Source organism: Myxocyprinus asiaticus, chromosome 33 (genome assembly GCF_019703515.2).
Source record: "Myxocyprinus asiaticus isolate MX2 ecotype Aquarium Trade chromosome 33, UBuf_Myxa_2, whole genome shotgun sequence".
Lineage (NCBI taxonomy): Eukaryota > Metazoa > Chordata > Actinopteri > Cypriniformes > Catostomidae > Myxocyprinus > Myxocyprinus asiaticus.
The window spans coordinates 31391793-31406306 of NC_059376.1; the positions used below are offsets into that span (position 1 = coordinate 31391793).

At 37.4% G+C, this 14514-nt stretch overlaps 3 protein-coding genes across 3 annotated transcripts in view; 1 reads left to right on the plus strand and 2 right to left on the minus strand.

Annotated features, from left to right (window-relative positions):
* Positions 1–386, minus strand: part of LOC127424450 (coiled-coil domain-containing protein 181-like) — a 9177-nt gene extending 8791 nt beyond the window's left edge. The window contains exon 1 of the mRNA XM_051669691.1: positions 260–386. The gene's annotated coding sequence lies outside the window, so the exon portion shown is untranslated. The remainder of the gene's footprint in view (positions 1–259) is intronic.
* A 1092-nt stretch (positions 387–1478) lies between these two features.
* On the plus strand, positions 1479–9686 carry LOC127424452 (oxygen-dependent coproporphyrinogen-III oxidase, mitochondrial-like). The gene is made up of 7 exons (XM_051669693.1): positions 1479–2190; positions 2970–3113; positions 3315–3425; positions 3558–3699; positions 5003–5221; positions 6303–6407; positions 6661–9686. Exons 1-7 carry the CDS (start codon positions 1650–1652, stop codon positions 6743–6745), a joined length of 1347 nt encoding a protein of 448 aa, XP_051525653.1. The 5' UTR covers positions 1479–1649; the 3' UTR covers positions 6746–9686.
* On the minus strand, positions 9051–14204 carry LOC127424459 (transmembrane gamma-carboxyglutamic acid protein 1-like). The gene is made up of 4 exons (XM_051669701.1): positions 14151–14204; positions 13523–13566; positions 12949–13109; positions 9051–12173 (listed from the first exon to the last, which is right to left on the minus strand). The coding sequence occupies exons 2-4, from the start codon at positions 13530–13532 to the stop codon at positions 11706–11708; spliced, it is 639 nt and encodes a 212-aa protein (XP_051525661.1). The 5' UTR covers positions 13533–13566; positions 14151–14204; the 3' UTR covers positions 9051–11705.
* Positions 14205–14514: the final 310 nt, after the last annotated feature.

The following is a 14514-nucleotide window of genomic DNA, read 5'->3' on the forward strand; positions in this document are numbered from 1 at the left end:
TTATGGTCAGCTAGATATTCGTATTTCACTAAATCCACTGCTATACCAAAAATGAGCGTGACTTGATCTCAGAATTAGCTACTGTATTATTTTGGCACATTTGCATGCTAAAATCTGATTTGAAAAAGCATTAACGCACACCTGGGCTGCGTTATATTGCCACAAATTGAAATATGCGTGTGGTTTTCTCAGTGTATAGATTTGACGTAGCACACTATCTGCTTTTAGAAGTAATATCTTCAGTTTTTTTACAGCTTACCTTTTGTACTTCTGTATGCTCTTGTCTCGCGTTGAGCGCAATAATAATTAATGGAAATTCAATTGCCGGCGTATATATATTCTAGAGAGCAGGTCTTTGTGCATGATAATGAGCAGGTCGCTCTAATGTGGCCTTGGCTTTAAAGTGGCGTGTAACAGGTATTGCCATAGAGACGCACAACACGGCCTGTCGCGGGCGCGCATGCGCAGACTCTGTAAATGTAGAAGTGAAATCCAGCCAGATTTTTATCTCTGACAGTTAGTTGAAAAATTAATAAGGTCCAACAAAGGATACTTTAATGAATAGTAAGGAATAAACAATGGATAGTAAAGGACTTAATATGTGAAATCACCTATACTGGGGCCAGCCAACTGTCTCCGCGAGGAAAACGGAGCAGTAATTATGCAAAATAATGTCTTAATGAACATTTAAAAAATGCAACAAGGTGTGTGTGTGGGTTAGGTTTAGTGGGAGGGATGAGGTTAAGAGATAGAAAATATTATTAGCTCTGTACAAAAACAATATAAGTCAATGAAAAGCTACCACCCTGACAGAAAAACGTGTACAGAATATATAAAGAACACGGACACCCAACCTTGTCATTCCAATTATCATTATTTTGCCAGTATGATCATATTTTGTTTGAAATTGTTTATAATTTCACAAAACTTTACAAGGAACAACTTTTTTTGTAATAAATAAATAACCCTTTCATGCCTTTTGCACATTTACAGTTTTATTACTTTACTAAATTGTTGTACCTCTTCTGTTATACTTGACTCAATGCACCTGTCTCTTTAGACGTTTTATTTTATTTATTTATTTTGCACTGTAGCGATAATTTGCCATTTATTAGGCTGTACCGTATTTTTGCAGATTTCGACATAAAATGACCTGCTGTATGCATTCTGTATTGTTACATTATCAGTTGCACTGTGTTAGTCACCTACAATTTCTACTCCATTCACTGCACGCGCCACCTCCTGTATACTTTGCTTAGAATTTGGTACGAATAACACTACATACTGTACCTACTACAATTAACACTACAACTTGTCCTTTACAGTGCTGGCAAAGAGTATACTCTTTAGTGCTGGCTCATGTCACGTTTTACTATGTACGCTTTATCTTGTGCTTCCTAGGTTTATGGGGAATGTAGTCCGTATTTGGTTACAGAAAACAGAGTTCAGGGGTGAAAAAACTCAATTTCCCATGACACACCTCGGCTTAACTTTACATCAGGACACACCTCCGCGGGCAAAACTGTATGGGAAGCTACGTGCAAAACTGGATATAGTGACTTACCAACTATTTTTTTTTTGTTTGTTTTTTTTTGCCTTTTATCAAGTGACAGGTCGTGGATAGATATTGTTCACGCTCAGTAGGCAAAATGACTTCTATAGCTTTTTTCACAATAAACAGGACAGCGAGATCAACAGCAAGACTGTGCCAAGTGTCACGCTCTGCGCATGGTACAGCTGATTTCCACTCTTTCGTAGCCCGCAACTCTACTCTGCGTAAATGCGCCTTTCTTCCGGGAGGAAAATGGTCATTCGTAAGAACGGGAACGAGACAGATGTCTCATGGATCGGCTGGGAGGATCTCATTCGGACGGTACAGTAAAGGTGTATTTCTGGCAGCCGGGGCAGCAGCTGTCACCGGTGTTCTGGCGGCAGGTGTGAGTCACTTTCAGCGGGCAGAAATGGCTACGAAGATATCCAAGGTTGAAGATGAGGAGGGTGACATAAGAGAGAGATGCAAGTCGTTCATGTCTCCACCAGTCACTGACATCAAGGTCTTGGAGCAGAGAAAAGACGCGATGTCCTCGAGAATGGAGATGCTGATCATGGAGACGCAGGCTGCATTCTGTAAAGCCCTTGAGGAGGTAGATGGAGGCACGTTTAGGGTGGACAGATGGATTAGGAAAGAAGGTTGGAACCTTTTTTGAGCCCAGTTTCTCATTTGAAATCGTGTTCAGTGATGGTATGAATGAATTGTGTGTACCATAACATATTGCAAAACTAGTATTGGCACAAGGGTAAGATAAAGTAGAGCAAACATCATGGTCCAAAGTTCTATCTGATTCACACTACCAGTCAAAAGTTTGTACAAACTTGACTGAATCATATATTAAAATCTTTAAAAACGTTTTAATCGAAAGGCTTTTGCTTAAATGCTTAAAATTAGGTTTGAAAGCAAATAACAAAATGGCCTAAGTATGAATTTCTTTACAAAAATGAAATTGTAATATATAAACTGTATGTTTTATATATATGGGTCAATGATGGAGTAGGATTTGTTAAGGGCAATTTTCAAAACTATATAGCATATTTCAAATATTTGAAGTGTTTTGTTCTCAAAAAATGTAAATGAAAATTACCTTGAAATCAAATTAGTTTAAAATGATTTTACCAAGTCAATTTGTTCTTGCCCCTAATAAAAGTAATGTGGTGCACAATAGTAATAATATTAAATAAGTAGGTGTGTCCACACTTTTGATTGTTTGTGCAAGTTTGGGTCATGAATTCATGTTATGCTTTTCCAAATGTTCCTGCTAAAGTTCTATTATCTGTCAATTATTAAAAATCAAATTTTTTATTTTTAAGTCAATTGTTACATTGTCACACTATAAGCTACGTAAGCTACATTCTTCATGTATGTGTTGCATTATAACAAAACTGATTGTATGTTTCTCCTGTGTCTGACAAAGGTGGTGGCGGCATCAGCTGTGTGATGCAAGATGGGAAGGTTTTTGAGAAAGCGGGTGTGAACGTGTCTGTTGTGTTCGGGAATCTCACAGAAGAGGCCGCCAAGCAAATGCGCAGCCGTGGAAAAGTTCTGAAAGGGAAAGATGGTGAGATACTGATTTCCCATTTCAAGGTGAATGCAGAGCATGACTGAAAGCAGTTCCTTAAATCAACAGTTCTGCTTCTAGTTTTTAGGTCAGACTCATTAGTAATGAAATTCAGTGTTATTGTAAATTAATTCCTGTGGAGGCTGTGATGTGATCAGTCAGTTTCTGTTTTAACCGTTTAGCATTATCTCTGTGTTCCAGGTAAGCTGCCATTCTGTGCCATGGGTGTGAGTTCAGTCATACACCCTAAAAACCCCCACATTCCCACAGTGCACTTCAACTACAGATACTTTGAGATTGAGGAAGCAGACGGTGAGGGTTTTTGTCAAGTCATTAGAGATATTCAGCTCTGCCAGGGCTCTGTGAAGGGAGATGTTGTTATCTGTGACCTCCACCCATCTCTGTCTCTCTGTTTTCCTCCTCCTCCCTCCCTCCTTCACACAGGCTCAAAACAGTGGTGGTTTGGCGGAGGAACAGATCTGACTCCTGTTTACATTGATTTGGAAGATGCCGCCCATTTCCACAAGACTTTGAAGGATGCATGTGACAAGCACCATTCTAAATATTACCCAGACTTCAAAAAGTGGTAGGAATCACATTATTGTTGTGTACAATTTGAATCAGGTGTTGCAACTCATATGGGTGTGTATGGGTGGGTGTGAGTGTGTATACGAGCATGTGCACGGTGTATGAGGGTGGCTATCTTCTGGGTGGCTTTTGACTGTCCAGCAATGATAAGACAATTTTCCATCATTTGCAGCAACATCTGTATTGTGTGAGCCAACACGTTTAGTTTAAAGGAATAGTACATCCAAAAATGAAAATTCTCTCATCATTTACTTACCCTCATGCCATCCCAGGTGGGTATGAATTTCTTTCTTCTTCAGAACACAAATGAAGATTTTTAGAGAAGTATCTCAGCGCTGTAGGTCCATTCAATGCAAGTAAATGCTTGCCAGAACTTTGAATTTCCAAAAAGCACTTAAAGGGCGCAAAAATTTAATCCATACGACTCCAGTAGTTAAATCCATGTTTTTGAAGCGATATGATAAGTGAATAACAGATCAATATTTAAGTACTTTTTTGCTATAAATTCTCCTCCATGCCCAGTAGGTGGCAATATGCTTGAAGAATGTGAATTGGCAAAAACAAAAGAAGAAGAATGTGGAAATGAAAATAGACACTTATAGTAAAAAAAAGGACTTAAATATTGATCTGTTTCCCACCCATATCATATCACTGGAGTCGTATTATTTTATGCTGCCTTTATGTGTTTTTCAGAGCTTCAAAGTTCTGGCCACCAGTCACTTGCATTGAATGGACCTACAGAGCTGAGATAATCTTCTAAAAATCTTTATTTGTGTTCTGCAGAAGAAAGAAAGTTATACACATCTGGCATGACATGGGGGCAAGTAAATTATGAGAGAATTTTCAGTTTTGGGTGAACTATCCCTTTAGGACAACCCTTTAATTAGAATGCTCATTCAAAGAAAGAAATATAACTTGCTTTTTGACCAAACTTTGTATTATTTTTGCATATTATTGCGATGGAATTAAAAAGATTAACTTCTGAAATATTTAGACAGCAGCAGCAGTTGTTTTTTTTGTTTGTTTTTTTTTGGTCTTGCTAAAATACAAAAGTTGTGTAGACCTTCAATTTGGAGAGTCTAATGGAATCCTCTCCAGAACTAAACAAGGTTTTAATCAGTGTATGTGTGATGACCACTCCAGTCTCAAACGTGCTGCACTCACTGACACTAATGTCAAGCTGAGGTCAAATTTACAACCTAATGTCCTGTCGACCCTTGCATAGTGAAATCAAGATTTGAGCAATCTGTTTGGAAACAATTCTATTCAGTCTACTTTAACTAAACCTGTCTTTCTTCAAGGTGTGATAATTACTTCTACATCCCTCACCGAGGGGAGACGAGAGGCATTGGTGGGATCTTTTTTGATGATTTGGATTCACCCAAGCAGGAAGAGGTTTTTAGCTTCGTGAAGAGCTGTGCTAAAACTGTGGTGCCCTGTTACCTGCCTATTGTATACAAACATCTGAATGACTACTTCACCCCTGAAGAAAAGGACTGGCAGCAAGTCAGACGAGGCAGGTGAGTAAAAGAGGGATTGTATACTGCTTTAGATTTCTTCAGTAAATTCAGCTTGGGCTGGAATCCCTTTTAATTTAATTATTTGTTTTAATTTACTGTATAAGAATAATAATTAGATGTGGACAATATAATATACAATTTATAGGTTTTTGGCTGATAACAGTATATATATATATATATATATATATATATATATATATATATATATATATATATAATATGCATACACACACACACACACACACAGTATATGTATATGTATATAAATATAGTATATAGTATATACATGGAAAGTGGAAACTGATTAAAACAATTTTGAAAAAATTCCTTTTAGATTTAAAATGATGTCCAGACTTATGGTAGGCCTGTCATGTTCATTGCAATGAAACAACAATATTATCAATAAATATTAATACTATTACTATCAATATATAATTATATTTTATCTATTTAGCATAGTTTTTCAATGCAAGCAAACAATGAGTCTTCTCTCTTTGTAGATGAATACTAACATTAATTTGTTTAGGATTAAGACTTCCAGTATATACTGGATACCTTTTTGGTGACTATATACTTGCTATATTTAAGAATTTAGTTTTTATTGTTATTAATAATTTAATAATTTCTGAGGTAATTTACTCAGTGAAATTGCATCATGTTTGTGGCAGAAAAGTCAGTAGGAAAGCTTGTCTGCATCTAAGAGAGGGAAAGAGAGCGCTCTCATCCAAGCTTGTGAGAAAAAGACACCTTTAATGCAAAAATAGCATAAAAGTAACTAATGATGGATAAAAATAATATAAATATTATAATATGGCTATTTATAGCATAACCTCTGATTGGAATGCACATTCCTGTGCGGCAGATATTTGCATAAGCGAGATAGATGCGATACTATATCGCCAACCCCAAATATTAATCATTATAACCATCTTAAATGTTGTAGTTAATTGGTAACATAGTAATATAACATGATAATTATATTGTAAATACCTTGTGGTTGTCTTCTAAATTGAATTTGGTGCTAATTGTCAAATTGGTATAAATGTAAAGGTATTAATCAAACTCTCTCTGTGTGTCTTAGATATGTAGAATTTAATCTAGTGTATGACAGAGGGGTGAAATTTGGCCTTGCCACGCCTGGGTCTCGCATTGAGAGCATCCTGATGTCCCTACCACTTACTGCAAGGTAAGAGACTGTGTATGAGTATACTTGTCTGTGTGCCTATCAAATCATTGACTGTCTGTGTCCATACATGACCCTTTTGAGCTCATTTTTTGGAGCTCCCAAGTAAATTTATTTATGCAACTAAAAAACTCAGTGGCATTTAAAAAGTAGCATTTCTAACATTCATTACTTTCTCATTTAGTTATCTTCGTTGTTGTTAACCTTTGTTTGATATGTAAATTGCAATTTTTTTGCCACGTGTGTCTCATTTCAGGTGGGAGTATATGCATGAGCCAGCCAAAGGCACGAAGGAAGCAGAGATACTCGACGTCTTACGGAACCCTAAAGAATGGCTCTGATTGAGAGGAAGACTCATTCATTGAGACATCAGCAATTTTGTTAAAGAATTAGTTAACCCAAAAATGAACATTCTGTCATCGATATCTCACCCTTGTGTTGTTCCCAAACAGGATGCTAGGGAATTACAGCCTCAGTCACTTTTCAATATCAATGCATCTATTGTCCATACAGTGGAAGTGAATAGTGATTGAGGCTGTCATTCTGCCTAGCATCTCTTTTTGTGTTCCACTGAAAAAAGTCAGTCATACAGGTTTGGAACAGATGACAGAGTAAAAGATGACAGAATTGTAATTTGTGTGTGAACTACTACTTGATAATGATAATTTTCATGTTCACTAAAATATTAAGAAAATGACTAGTCACCACTTGGGACACATTTTCATTGCTTTGAGCTCTGACTCATTGGCCCTTTTTGCTGACTGACTGCAACACTGCACAGATATTGGCTTGATTGGTAATGAATTCTCTAGCACTGCCATTGGCTGTATGGTTTTTCTGGTGATGAAGTGTTAACTCTTGAGGCAGTGTTGCTTAGTTACAGCTTTGTTTCTGCTTGCACTGCTTTAAGTCATGACTACCGGTGTATTCGAAACCTGTAATGGCCTATGTAGGCTTTTTTTTTTTTTAAAGGATGTGCCAATCACATGTCTGAACGGTCACATTTTACATGTGTGCTGATGCTAGTGCCATGCCATTTATTGTTTTGCTAACACTGTTCATTTAGCTGTGGCCCTGATTTATGCATCTCACTCCAAAGTCACATTTGTCCTGTGATGATGTGCTCACAGAGCTCTATTCCATCTCCTGTGGTACTGGCTGTTTGTTTGTTTTTTAAATAGAGATATTAAATGTGATCGGAATGTGGAGTATTCTCAGGACATTATAAGAATGCTGTTTTGTTTATTATAAAAACATTAAAGTGTTTTTATATATGGTATATTTTGCTATACCTAATTAGTAAAGCAGCCTGGCAGGGGTGTAGCAATCATTTCAAAAGTGAGGGGGACAGAATGATTAGCACAAGACGAACATAAATATATAAGATATATATATTTTAGGGCTCTCAATCGATATTTTTTTTTTTATTGAATTAATTACATGAATGAACAGTGAATTTTAACTTTTGCATTTACACATTTAGACATTTGCTGTATGAAAGACACAGCATAAACACATTTGCCCTGTGAAAAAGTGCGGGGGACGAACTTTGGTTTTATTGAAAGTGAGGGGGACACGCCCCCGCATATTCTACACCTTTGCAGCCTGGTATCCTTAAAATAATGTTACAATGTCAGGCTTCAGTGATAATGATCAAATGTCTCCAAAGTGACAGAACACACTCAAAGCTTTTTGTCAAGATTGCCAAGAGCCAAGCCTAGTAAAGACCTTCAGCATGCATATCTGCTCATAAAGTCAATCAGTTACTGTAAAGTACTATCTCTGTGAGCTTGATTGGATGCAGGCAGGGTAATGTAGTTGGTAAATGTAGGTAGGAACACATTTCAGCACCTTCAACAGAGGTGTTAAAATTAGTATTTGCATTTGAAAGGAAAAACATTAGATGTGAGGACTTTTAAAGAAAAAGGTCACGCAAAAATAAAAAGTTCGGGAACAAAAAAATATTAGGTAGAATGTTAGCTTCAATCAGCATTCACGTTCATTGTATGGACAATGGACCTTATTCACGATAGCGCCATTTTAATGGGAATGACAACGAGGCTGTGAGGTATAGACTTACCATCTGTTCAATGGCACGAACGGTATAAAGCTCCTAGATCACATCTGATTTTACACAACTCATGTTGTCTGGAGCTCTTTGTATACTGAATGTTTATCAATGTTTTGTTCATGGGACGATCCAAAAACACTGCAGTACAGTCCATTGAAGAGACTGTAAGTCTATCCCTCAGCCTCGTTGTAATTCCCATTAAAAATCAAAGATGGGGCAAGCGTGAATAAGGTCTACAGAAGGAATAAAAGCGAATGGTGACTGAAGCTAATGTTCTGTCTAAAGTCTCCTTTGTTCCATGGAAGAGGTCAGACAGGTTTGGAACAACATGAGGGTGCGTAATTGATAGAATTTTAATTTTTGGGTGAAATCTCTTTATTGGGATCTGTTAAACTGTAATAGGCAATACTATAAAAATTCACTGTGTGCTATAAAGACTGTGAATTTCATCATAAAATATATTAGTTGTATTGTATTGTATTTATAATATATATTAGATTATGGTTGTCTGACCGAGAGAGAAAAAAGAAAGCAAATTATCAAACAAACGTTATGCATGCATATAGAGAAACAAGTCAAAGGGCCAAAAAACTTTTATTAAAAATAAAATTCAAGCTCAGTCATTACAAAAAATTACATATTTTTTAAAACACTTATATACACATTAATCTATCTCTGAGTAAGGCTTAAGCAATAAACACCACCATACCACGCTCATAACTACCACAGAAATATCAGCCTGCAAATGTACAGCAACAGATGCTGTCTGTCAAAGTCAGCCACACTAGCAACATCATCAGACTGTACTTCAAATTACGGTAGTCTTATTTCACATTCCCATTAGGCAAAGTGAGAATAAGTTAGTGCTGGTGATGTGTTTTATTGCATATTTATGTTGGCTGAGCATAGCGTAATATAAACTGTAGCAAGCCAAGAGGATCAACCAAAAAGCATTTACCATAATTTATAATCATCTATCACGTTACACATCAATTAATATTCCTTTATAAAGAGCCCTGAAAAAGTGCATTCACTCATAGTTACTGAATGAGTAGAAATGCATTATTTTCCATACATTTTCTTTTTCTCACATACATGCACACATCCACACACACTTTCCTGACATTTAATACTGAGTGTTATCACACTATAGTTTTGTGTGTGTGTGTGTGTGTGTGTGTGTGTGTGAGAGGGGGAGGGGGGGGGGGGGGTTCCATAAACTGATCCTAATCTCAGATTCTCTTGGTTTTAGTGCTTAGTATCGCTCAGGCCTAAGATGAGTTCTTAGTTACACTCTGAATAAGAAACCAAGAATAAATGGTAAGAGGTAAAAGATGTCTGCTTGCTGTTAAGTTACAAGCCCAACCCAAAAGCCAGGGTCAAATGTCCAAATATGGTTCTCAACAGTCCCAGCTGATACATTTCAGGAGAAAGCTGGTAAACATCTTCATTTGTCGTGAGGAAGGCAAAGGAGGTATGCTTCTTAAACCTACTCAAAATATACCAGAGAAATGTTTCATCAAATACAACCAGCATGGTCAAGGTAGTCAAAATTGTTGTTCTTAACATACTCAGGTATAGGTTGTCAGAGAAACAATACACAAGTTGGTCACCATAAAACATTTCTCAAGAGAAGTTAGCAAACAGCTCACAACAAACAAGACACATGCTTCTTTCTCCTTAAAGGGATAGTTCACCCAAAAATGAAAATTCTGTAAAATTACTAAATGCCCCTTTCATTGTATGAAACATTTTTTTAAAAAAAAGGCAATGAAAGGAAATTATATGGTGACCGAGGATAATATTCAGCGTAACATCTCGTGTTCCACAGAAGAAAGAAAATCATGTGTTTGGAACACATGAAGGTGAGTAAATGACAGAATTTTTATTTTTGGATGAGCTATTTCTTTAACAATCACCTTCATACTGGACTATATGTCTTGGTTGTCCAATTTATCCTTGCCTTAATATCCCAGCTTAATCCTAGACCACAATAAGGATACATTTCTCAAAGCTGTGTGACCATATAAATTCTTCCTAAAATATGAAGAAAATTCTCAGAAAAAGGACCAGTGATGCATATCCCATTAACTTGTCTACCATGTCTTGAACTCAATGTGGCAATGTATTTTTCAGTATTGTTTTTGCCCACAGCAGATTTTGCTCACCTAAAACAAGTCAACAAAACCTTACGTATGTTGACTTGCTGCCCACTGGGCAAAAACAGCTTGGACCTGTGCTGATTCAGCATTAACAACCAATATGCCACATAAAAATCATAAAATAAAACTGTTTGTTAAATTTGTTTGGTCGATTTCCGAAAAGTTATCAGCAAAGTTACCTCCTACAAGCATAATTTCACATAATTTCTCTCAAGCATTATTTCACATTGTTAACTGGTTTACCATTGGCTGAAGACTGAGTTTCAAAGATGCTAACTAACTATATCTAACACGGTGTTTAACACCTCTCGAAAAGAAACAAAATCAACTTAACATCAATATTTCATTGAGGCTGTCAGCCCAGTGCATACAGATGTCTATGCATTTACAAATGTTATGTAGAGATAGCCTAGGCTAACCTAAGTTATCACTGAAGGCTAAAATTGATAAAGTATAGTATGTCAGCAAACATTACATTTTACAACTTAAAACTGTTCCTGAAAATGTTGAGCATGTTTCTTAGTTTTTTCTGTCCATTGAATCCACGATGATTTAAAATTATGGGTCTAAATGGTCCCTTGAGAGGCCACAACTGAAAAGTTGTCAAGTTCATTTCTGAAATGTTGTAATAGCTTTTACTAACTAGGAAGAATGTGAATTTTCCTAACAGTGCTTTTTCATCCTCGCTTTAGGGCTTGGGTCACGATACAAGTTGTCATGAGTTGATCTCTGTAAATGAAGCAATCTGCCGAAAGCCAAAATGACTGTAATTCACTGTTTCACAGTGTCTGAGAAACAATACTGGAATACAATTGCATTAGATGAAAAGAGGCCGTTATGAAGTAAGCTATTTTGCTAGTGCTGGAATTTCAAATCAAGGCAGTCATATAAGTGAAGTTGTAAAAAAATATTTATAGTAATAAAAATAAATGACCAAAGCAATTTCACATCCCGCCAAACCTCCAGGTGTCGATATAAAGTGAGTGAATAAGGAATGAGTTTACAGTATTGGTGAAGGCCTAAAAATACATCCCTAGATGTGGCAGGATAATATGCCTGGAAGAACTGTCACTTTCCCTGGGCAATAATAACTGTGTTACCATGGTTACTGATGATGTCTTCATATTGTGGTGGAGGTTCTGCTTCAATGTGTATATCTGTATGGCCCACAGCTTCTTCATATGAGGGGGGAGGGTCACCAGGACTGCCCTGCTCAGGTGTGAGATCGGGGTAGGCGGGGCTACTGTAAGCGCTGATCTCTGAGTGAGGACTGATGTCAGGATGGAAGTCCCGCCCCCACTGGTCCATTGAAACCACAGATAGGGTTGTGTCTCTTTGTGGATGCCCAATGGCAGGGCTTTGCTGGGATCTTTTACGTGAGTGACATCTCCAAACTGTAATGGAAACTGCAGCAATGAGCAGCAAAACCAGCAGCAGTGGTAAGATCAGGTACAAGGAATGAACTCCACCCACAATAGACTCCAGACCTCCAGGCCTGGGGCTGCTCACACGCTGATATTCCTCCCAGAACCGCTTCTGTAACCAGTCACAAAGCGTGAGAATACGATTAGCAAAGGACTTTGTATGTAGAAATGTAAATAACAAATGTAACCGTATTCAAAACAAAAACCAAACCCTTCACACACACCAACACCAAGCAATGACTTCATTCATTTACATCAACACACAAGCATGCAATATAATCATTGTGTCATTTTGTATTCAGCTCATCATGGGTCTGTTATTTAGTATATAAACTTCTATGACCTTACAAACAAAACATCCGTAACACGACTGACTCATGAATAAAGGAATAGTTCACCAAAAAATAATTATTGACTGACCCTCATGCCATCCCAGATGTGTATTACTTTCTTTCCTCTGCTGTACACACAGACAAAGATTTTTAGAAAAATATCTCAGCTCTGTTGGTCAAGTCAGTGCAAGTGAATTGATTACTTATATGCTATCTTTATGTGCTTTTGGAGCTTCAAAGTTCTGGCCACCATTCACTTGCATTGAATGGACCAACAGAGCTCAGATCTTCTTCAAAAAAATCTTTGTTTGCTTTCTACAGAAAAAAGAAAGTCATCCACATCTGGGATGGCATGAGGGTGAATAAATGATGAGAATTTTTGGGTGAACTATTCCTTTAACAGTTCCAAGATAAATATTAGCCAGTGAGATTTTCCTGTCGATAATGTTCACTTCCTGCTTAGAGGAAATTCCACAGACCAGAACGCCTAAGAGGGAGTGGTGTTCAAGCAAAAACATACGAGAACATATGAACACAGATCTAACCTGCACTCACCGTTTTCTCATCATTCTCAAATGCCTCTCTGGCTTCTTCATAATTGCAGATTTCCTCTCTGCACTCACGCTGGATATTCCCTTGTTTAATCTCCTCCAAGAAGAAGTTTGCTCTCGGGAGCCTCCGCAACACTGAGTGTGCAGCATCAGCTGGCAGGAACACTGTACGGGGAAACAAACATAAGTTCACAGCATAGAGAAAGCGAGGGGGCTGCTATAAGTGACAAAAGTGACTTCTTTGAAATGTCTTGTTCCTTCCAGGCACAGGGAACTTGTGGAAGATTAGCCTGCTGTTCTGCTGCCTTGAGAGTGGCAGAATAAAACCGACGTCATATTGTGATTCAGGAATATCAGATTAGGCTCGGTTTATACATGGGACTATGTAGACTGAGACCCTGTGAAGATAAACCTCAACTTGGAAATTATGCCTCTTCTTGAAGTGAGCTCCAATAGATTCACAGATAACTACGACAGACTCTGTATACACACCCACTAAGTATCTAGGCAACGTTAAGAAAAACAAAACAGCATCTTTGAGAATATCACCAGATGGAATTAAGTATAAATAGACTCACCGTCTCCCATGATTCCTGCAGCTTTTTAAAGAGGGCGGCTGGATCTTGGTATGGAGAGAAGAGACAAACCAGATTTAATCAACAGCAATCCATCAATTTTATATCACCTAAACACACAGTATAAGTGTTGCCATGCATTTTTCAGGCCAATCCAAAACAACAGCAAAATTCACAATTGTTTTGATGTACGGAGTGAAATAAGCACCGCAGATATGTCCCTATGTCAAATCCCAATAAACAGCATAAACATAAATCATTTTCTGTGACTCGAAAACTGTTAGCTTCCTAGCACGTACAGGACACATTTAACCTTTGCCAGGACACGAACGAAAACGGGTAAATTTTGACAAACACTAACAGCCGTTATTTCACTACAACGAAACGCAAAACTGTTGTTTCGAAACGTAAAAAAGCGCATATTTTTAAACTGTGTCGCTTTTTCAGTCCTTATTCATGATGAGTATCGACACCGTGTCCGTGACTGACTAAAGCGTGTTGTTGACACAGTTTTCTACCTAAAAACGTACACATGTATACAACCTATATATCCAATGCCGATTGTATACAATAAACAGAAATAGCAGCGAGTTAAAATTTGATTGACACAATAAGTCAAAGCTGAGCTTACCCGTAACACCCAAACAGTGTACTTGCTGTCCTGATTCGGCGCATGCGCAATCAGCACTCAGAAATAACTGGACAGTGATGAACATGCAAAGACGCTGACGAGGGCGACATGGAGGATAGATATAGAACAATATTCTTTCTTTTTATAGTCGTTTATTCTTTTTTGGACTAAAAGATAGGAGAGAATGGTTGGTTTGTTATGGCTAGATGAGATTGCACTTCTGCTGCTTGTAGCCTATTGCTATAAAAATATATATGCAATATGTAAATTAAAGAATGAAAACTTAATCTCTGAAATTGGTTAAGATGAAACAGAATTTGTCCCATGGAAGAAGATAATTGTCTTAATTGTACGCTTTTCTTAC

Bases quoted from the DNA above. Each gene is read 5' to 3' on its own strand.
- LOC127424452 (XM_051669693.1), top strand. From the start codon at position 1,650: ATGACTTCTATAGCTTTTTTCACAATAAACAGGACAGCGAGATCAACA. The intron at 3,114-3,314 runs GTGAGATACTGA...TCTGTGTTCCAG, and splicing joins AGTTCTGAAAGGGAAAGATG to GTAAGCTGCCATTCTGTGCC. The intron at 3,426-3,557 runs GTGAGGGTTTTT...TCCTTCACACAG, and splicing joins TGAGATTGAGGAAGCAGACG to GCTCAAAACAGTGGTGGTTT.
- LOC127424459 (XM_051669701.1), bottom strand. The intron at 12,174-12,948 runs GTGAGTGCAGGT...GACTGGTTACAG, and splicing joins TTGAGAATGATGAGAAAACG to AAGCGGTTCTGGGAGGAATA.